The 8,131-nt window shown below is 43.0% G+C and overlaps 1 protein-coding gene across 1 annotated transcript; it reads right to left on the reverse strand.

Moving 5' to 3' along the window:
* Positions 1-384: 384 nt before the first annotated feature.
* On the reverse strand, positions 385-7,684 carry pik3cg (phosphatidylinositol-4,5-bisphosphate 3-kinase, catalytic subunit gamma). Its single transcript, XM_076297060.1, has 11 exons — positions 7,543-7,684; positions 4,812-6,833; positions 4,561-4,626; positions 4,111-4,336; positions 3,900-4,003; positions 3,578-3,724; positions 3,289-3,379; positions 2,994-3,124; positions 2,512-2,623; positions 2,250-2,407; positions 385-1,438 (listed from the first exon to the last, which is right to left on the reverse strand). The coding sequence occupies exons 2-11, from the start codon at positions 6,819-6,821 to the stop codon at positions 1,157-1,159; spliced, it is 3,327 nt and encodes a 1,108-aa protein (XP_076153175.1). The 5' UTR covers positions 6,822-6,833; positions 7,543-7,684; the 3' UTR covers positions 385-1,156.
* Positions 7,685-8,131: the final 447 nt, after the last annotated feature.

Here is an 8,131-nt window from a genome sequence, read left to right on the forward strand (position 1 = left end):
TTTCCCATGACTTGTACACCACAGATAATGGTTTCTGGGACCTATTGATGTTTGTCTATTGTGTGCTAATATTTTTTCATGAAATAAAAATGTGGTTCATGATCTTACAAAGGCTTCAGCTGCCCCAACCCCCCCCCCCCCCCTCCCCCATTGTACAGGAAGTGCCTTTGTGTAAAAGGAAATTATGAAGTTTAAGATGATTGTAACCTATGACAACAACTTCAAACTTTTTTTCAAAGAGGAAAATAATAGCACACATTATAAAGTTATAATGAATGCAAACTTCTAATTTAATTAAAGCTAGCTATATCATCCTGATGTCAGGATTTGACTAAAGGATTTGACAGAGAGGGTTAATCAAGAATTTTTGGATTTGACACATGGTGCATTAACACTTTGTTTTTATTGTCATCAGTTGAGAGACCCCTAGAGACCCCAAAATAATTACAAAAAGGGGAGGACCTGATAAATTACTGTTTTGCACAAATACATCTCTTACTTATTATTTAAGACTGCAATTCAGTCCTCACTTGAGAACATATCCCAGACTCAGGGATCCTACATTTCCAAGACTTCACTGACTTAAGTCACAACTTTCTGCTGTAAAAAAATAATACAAATAAATCAGAAGAGGTTTGCTTGACCATACAGTATGTGGTAAGTGGCACTATAGTATTAGGCAACTACCTAAATAATTACATGCCTGAATTAAATATAAATAGCCTTCATAAAAAAATGAAACAGCACACTACTGCACTCAAAACTAAGACTGAAAAGAGTAGCCCACAACAGTGACACGAGTAACAGAGCATATTACATAATGTATTATTCACTGTGAAATGGCAAGTCAACAGGAATCATTTTCATTCTTTGCCGACAGGAAGAGACATCCTTCTAATCCCGCCTTATGAGTAGATTGCTTGTGTTTTTTCTAAGGGGCTTGCAAAATGCTACATTGCAAAGACAGATACAATGAAATTTGATATTTTCTGAAGCTTCAGCTCAAATGCAACTGGGTTTGAAACCTATGTTCTTGCCACTTCATTATCCACAACTGAGATTATGAAGGACATAAACACAATCGCTAACAAAAAAAAAAAAAAAAAAAAAGTAATGTGTAATGGTGTCCCTTGCGACCAGACGGAGAATGAAAAGATCAAGCTGACCGTTTCTCCACTCCCTGTTTGATTCCCAGCACCAAGTGCAAAAACCAGTTGAACTGTACAGTCCATCCTTTATCTCGGCAGATCTCGATCTGGTCCAGGAAGTGGCGCTGGGCCTCCTCCTCCGAGCGGCCGACCGTCAGCGCCTCCCGGATGTACTCTATGTCCTCCTTGCTGGTCAGCTGGGGCATACCGGTCATCAGCATCATGGAGAAGAGAATGATCAGCAGGTTGGTGTGGTGTCTCAGAGCTGAGTAGGCTTTCACACATGTTTCCTGAGTTCAAAGAAAAAATAATCAAGTCAAGTCAAATTTTATTTCTATAGCACATTTACAGACGGCTGAGACGCACCAAAGTGCTTCACAATAAAGTGCTAATAGAAGAAGAGAAGTGCTAATAGAGTGCTTGTCTATTTCTGTGAAAAAAGAGTTCAATAAAATAATTAATAAAAATGTTCAGAGTTCAGAGAAAGAAAGACTCTACATCAGAAACAAGTAGAATATGAGCTACCAATCTAGCTTGAATATTACACACAGACACTTGACAAGACAACAAAATGTTCACTCAGTTGAAAAATAAGTATAAGTATATATACTCTTTTGATCCTGTGAGGGAAATTTGGTCTCTGCATTTATCCCAATCCGTGAATTAGTGAAACACACTCAGCACACAGTGAACACACAGTGAGGTGAAGCACACACTAATCCCGACACAGTGAGCTGCCTGCTACAGCGGCGCTCGGGGAGCATTGAGGGGTTAGGTGCTTTGCTCAAATCCGAAGCGCTAAATAGTAGGCCATGGCTGCCCCTATACAGTCTATACAAGCATTACTAAGTAATATTGTTTACAGGGAGGTTACAATGAGCACATAACTGAAGTGTTCTGTTTGCATAGCGTCGGATGCAACAATTAGCTGCCACTATAGCCAATGGAACTGGCTACACCAGACGTGATAGCAGCGCATACGTTCCAAAAAATTAGACCAGCCTTCTAAACCTATGTTTACGCTACTCAGAGCTTCATTGTGGACCTGGTGTAGCCCGGGTGTTAGGCCTATACATATGGTTGTTACTTTGAGACGAATACCTGGAATTTCTGGAAATATGGACTGCTTTTCTTCCCTGTCGTCCCCATGACATAAAGGAAATCAGGAGTCAGTACAAAGGGGACCCGCTCCTTGCTGATGCCCAGGAAACTCTTGTAATTGCCCAGAATGTGACCAAAATCAATGTGGAAGAGGTTCCCTTCACAAAGAAATAAATCAATGTTAAGTATTAAAATGGTAAACAAGTAAACAAACAATGTTTTCAATGTACACCAAGGCTGAGTAAAAGGGTTTAAAATGTACCAGATTCTGTGATCATAATATTATCATTATGGCGGTCACCAATCCCAAGGACATAGGTAGCGACGCAGTAGCCTGCACAGGAGTACACAAAGCGCTCCACAGTCTGTTGAAACTGAAAACAGACACATGAGAACAGCTTAACCTTCCAAGAAATGGTTATTTGCACTATACACAACTGCCTAGTGGTAAAAGGCTAGTTGCTCTTCTGATGCAACTCAACTGACTTCCATCTTCGCCCCTGTATTTTCCACTGTCAGTAATGTCACCAGGATGTACGTTTATTTTGGACCACAAAAAAAGACAGAAAAGAGTTGCTGTGATAAATATGAGCATGTCGGCTGTATTTAGTATCAGTGAACAACCTCTCAGACAAAGAGCATGAGCTATCAGGAAATGCGTTTGTCGGGGGTGTTTCCTTCCTGTCACATGCTTAGCGACATCCCTCAGGCCTTGCTGCGTGATCCAGACAGAAGGCTACGTACCTTGTCCTCACTCACACACTTGTCCCTGAGCCACTGATTGAGAATCTCATCTTTGAAGGCCCCGGTGTTTCCCACGATACTCTGCTGTATATTGGCAATGGTTCTGGCATCCTTCACGATTTCAATCATGCCTGTTGAAAACAATAATGCTGAGATGCTATATAGAATTTGTCTTCGTATTCAGAAGTAGTATTTACTTAGTATTCTGATTATAATTCTAATTAGAATATATAAACTCATATTTTTATATATAATTGAAATAAATCATACATATATTTCTGTTAGGAGGGCATACCTATTTTATTTCCAGTGGAAATGCAGCCATATGGCAATAAGCATAGATCCAGCGATTCAGCTTCCCAAATAGACTCCATTATCAACAGGATCTAAGAGTTCCAATAGCGCACATCATAGTCAGTCCTACTTTTGAATGTTACCACAGCATACACAACTGAAAGGACTAGTTTTACACACTAAGTTTACACACAAACATATTCAACAAAATGGAGCAAACACACGTTTCTGCTGGCATTCTAAAATATTCTAGAATGCTTTTTCTAGAGTGAAACATCAAGAAACAGTACTTGTAGGATGAGCATGTCTTGACGAAGGTCATCTCCATCCTTGAAAATGATTCCAATGGTGTCACTAGACAAGGTTGTGGGATCTGCACGCTTGAACTGCAGCCATAACGGTTTCTTCTTTGATGCCATAACTTTGCACTGCTCAATCTGCAAAGACATGTGGTCACAGTGAACGTGACAAAAACGTTGTTCATTACGGTGGTTAAACACATTATCTATCATAGGAACACAAGAGGGGAAGTAAACTGCCCCACACGCACAAAAAAAGCCACACAAATGGGTAGTTGTTAAGGAGGCGCAGACAACAAAAGGCTTGACTTACCACAAGACCTCCAGCTCGTAGGCCAGGGTCATAAGGCACTTTGAAGCTCTCTGGCAAACCTGACACTTGCAAACTCTCCAGTTTCTGTCGTAGCTGAAAAACAACTGTTCATCGATACCAATCAGAGATCAACTATCGCAACAAAATTATTATGATATAACAATTTTATTACTTCAAGTACTGTCGTTTAAGCGGTCAGTTCATGTCTCACCCTGTGCTGAGACATCGTATTTCTCCTGAGAGACTGCCTTGATCTCGCGGGTGACTTTCTGCAGAGCCTCTGTGATTTCCACCTGCTTCTTGAAATCCTGGAGCATGGCGTCCCCGCAGCCTCTCATGTAGGCCTCCAGAATGACCGCGTAGCGTTGCTGATAGTGCATAGACTGGGCAATTTCACTTCGCAAAAACCAGAACAGAAAATGGCCAATCCTCTTGCTCTGTGTGGAGGGAGAGGGACTTGTAGTTCAGCTCAAGATGTGTGAATGAGTAAGATCAACAGAGAGATTTCACATAGCAATGGTATGATTAACAGAGCAATGGTATGCAGTAGTATTTGCTGTAGCTGTAGCTCTGTAGCTTAAATGTTAAAATGCTTAAACGTGGCTTAAATGTAAATGTATAGCCTACAACTATGTGCTTTACATAGCAATTATATGCTTACCCTGAGTGCCCGTTTTAATAAGAATCTTGCCAGAGCAGAGTCATGGTACGGCTCAAACTTCACTGCCTTTATGAGGGTGCAAAATACAAGATATGTACAATATTACAAGTATACACAACGCATAGTCAATTTGAATACTGTACAAAGGTTTCACTGTTGGCCTGTATTTGGAGTCAGTGGTGACATGAAACATGCAAATCACTCCGCAACGAGGAAGTTGTGGTAAAACAAATCAGCTATGACATCGCTACCTGAACCAGCTGCAGCAGGTACCGCAAGACAACATCTTCATCCAGTGTCTCCAGTTTCCTTACAGCCATGGAGCGCACGTTTGCGTCGGAAAAGTGGCAATCCAGCAACTGCATGGCTAAGCCCACGTCTAACGAGCTCCTGTCCCACGTGGTGGTCCTCTCGAGCAGCTGATGGGTCACCATCACGGCTTCCTGTTTGCCCCATTTCACAGAGCCGAGGAATTTGGGGTACGCCCTGGGGTGCCGCATGCACTCCTGTCGGAAGTGCCACAGGAGCTCCTTGTCCTCCGGGCTCAGCGGGTGCAGCGGGTCGGTGGCGACGATCTGCTCGAACTGCTTTCGCAGGTGGTTGGGCATGTCCCTCTGCCCTCTCTCCCCCTCCAAATCCGAAGCCTCTTTGCACTCTCTGCACTTGGGCAGCGCTACTGGGTAGCAGTACTTGTCCAGCAGTATGGCTATGGCCATAGAGCTGGTCTTGTCCGGGTTGGTGGCGGACGTCAGCTTGTCGGCATTGACGCTGCTGTTGTCCTCGCTTTTGTCGGGCATCTTCCACATGTGCAGGACGAACTCTCCTTGCCTCAGCAGAGAGCGGTGGTCGATCAGCAGGAGGTTCACGTAATACAGCAGACGGTTCTTGCTCTTGCCGTCGTGTCCTCCGTTGTCCTGACTGGACGACTTGGATGACTGGGTTTGGGCTTTACCGCACGATACCTGCAGACTCAGTCGAGTTCCTTTTGGTAGATCTTTTATTTTGATGTTGAACTCCAGCCAAGTGTTCCACAGCACCTCCTCGGTGAAAGGCTTCGGAGTCGTCCTTTCCTGGGCCAGAAGCTGCTGCCCGTGGAATATGCTGGCCTCCACAAACACGATCAGCTCGGAATTACGGGGTAGAACAGGAATGTCAATGCCTAGCACCTTGACGCGGAATTTGCGATTGCAGTCCCACAGCGAAATTGTAAACACCTTCTCATGGTCCTTCTCATCGATGGTCAACTGCTCATGCGTACCAGCCACTCCGGTGCAATCGTCCACCTGCGACCAGTCTTCTCTGTGAACCTCGTCCAATTCAGGGTCTGGGGGCATTTCTAGCACCAGGTGGATTTCGTCTCCATTCTTGAGGCACTGTCGTACCCAGTGGAAATCTTTGATGGCATAGCTTCCGAAAATGTACTCCTCTCGTCCACAAACTCTAAGCACGTAATCTGCCTCGCTGACATCTTCTGGAATGTTAAACAGTGCCCTCTTTTTAGCTATCTTGGTGAAGAAGGTCTGGAGTACCTGGACAGGTGTGTCATCAATTGACACCTTAATAGTCTGACTGGATGAATTCCTGTGTATCACCAGCAGGATGTTACTGTTACTAATCTTGCCGAGCAGATACTCAGGGAGTGGTTTTGTAGTTACCCAGGGATCCATTGAATAGAGTTTGGCATCTCGGTCAGACAACTCAATTTTGCGGGGAGTGAGTAACTTTCTGCGTGTGAACTCGAGTTCATCATCGTGCACGTTGCTCACATCGGTGACATCGTATCCAATCAAGTAGTTCAAGTACTTCTGATATTGAACAGACTCCTCTGACGGAAGAGGCCTCTTGGCCAGGTGAATCTTCCCGTTGTCCTTCTTCAGTGCTTTCCAATAGCGGATGCAGTCCAAGGTCTGGAACACCTGGTGTTTATCGTAAATCTCACACCAGTTTCCTTTCTTTTGGTAGAGCAAGATGCAGTGGTCTGGGGAGTATTTTTGGTAGAACTCCGGACAGAGGTGACTGGCAACAGCTCGGAGCCAAACCTGAGCTTTCACCTGTTCCACCGTGCAATTTCCGGCTACTTCTAAATGCAGAGTGTCTGGGCCTTTGCTCGTCTTGTTAGTAGTGGGGAGCACAAACTCCACAGCAATCTGGTCCATTGCAACAGCTGCGTTGGATGTAAATGCCTTCATTTTTCGTCTTCTTCTCTTGTTGTCTTCTCTATGGACTACTGGTGATTCATCATCACTAAACTGCTCTTCCATAACCAAAAGTATCTATGGAACAAAATAGTAACAAATACATTTATGTTACTTCTCCATGCAAGGCCTATACTTAAATTAAGACGTCACCACACCTATTAGTCAATGAACAACTACATGAATGCATGTGCATGACCACTCTGCCAATGCCTAAAGGCTATAATAATAACTGACTGAATCTTGTGATTCAAGGACAGCCCCTAGCGGGTTTTCCGTCAGAGTGCAATGTTTCATAAAACAATACACAGCCACACATGTATCACAGTATCTCATATGGCTACATGACACAAAACGTAAGCCTGTAGCTGTAACTCAGCCTACAAGTTGTTGTTGAGGATTCCTGATAGTCAATAAGTTTGCTTTAGTAGGCTAAAACATGCATGAAAAGGAGGTTCTTAAAAGTAGGAAGTTTACAGTAACAGACTACGACGCTTCTGCAACTACCATTTCCGGATGAGCTCATAAAACAAAACTCAATTTGTGACAAATAGTCTCATTTAATCATTTAACGTTGATGTAATGTAATGTGTGAAGTGACACTTCGCTCAAATATGTCCACGAACATGTAAAATATTGAAGTGGTCCAAGACAAACAACAAAGAATGCTAACATTGTTGAGAACATATTACTTTGTTGGTGATCAGCCTCCAAAAAACTAACGGTACGTTTGTTTGTTACTGCTTACACAAGCAGGTTCTTTTGAATAGGCTACAAAAATACTTACTGCTCAGCAAACGAAGAGACTCAGCCTCCAGCAGATGACAACCAACAGACTATTGACATTTAGACCTAAACTGTCATTTATCTAAAGGGACTTGAGAAGTTACTTTCAGCTCTTTCAGCGGCTACTCGTGTAAATGAAATGACAGTTTAGCTGTTTCCCCTCCCCTTTCAATTCCTGTTGCGCATGTTCTCCTCCCACAGAACAGGCGTACTAGAGAATGACGGGCTCTGGGCGTACTGTCTGCATGTATATCCGTAGGCTATAACTTAGATAGATGTGATAAGCAACCAAGTGTTCCAATTATGGAAAACAGTATAAAATAAAGCATACATTTTTTCTGTCATGGAATAGGCTAATTAATCTAGGCTAACATGACTGTTTTAAGCTATCCGTTCTTTATTTCAATACATTAGGCCTACTAACACATTACGATGTGTTGTGTTTTGGCTCCCCCTGGTGGTATATAACATGAAGCGAATTCAATTTATGAAATGCAAGTGCAGCATACGTTCAAAAGTTCGCTTAAAATTTGCCCCTTGTGTTGGAATATATGGTGTGAATTCCATGAGGAAAAAATGCAATTCCTCAT

This window comes from Alosa pseudoharengus, unplaced genomic scaffold (assembly GCF_046254945.1).
Source record: "Alosa pseudoharengus isolate Yale_2024_CS ecotype anadromous, Long Island Sound unplaced genomic scaffold, YU_APseudo_1.1 YU_APseudo_1.1_scf_20, whole genome shotgun sequence".
Lineage (NCBI taxonomy): Eukaryota > Metazoa > Chordata > Actinopteri > Clupeiformes > Clupeidae > Alosa > Alosa pseudoharengus.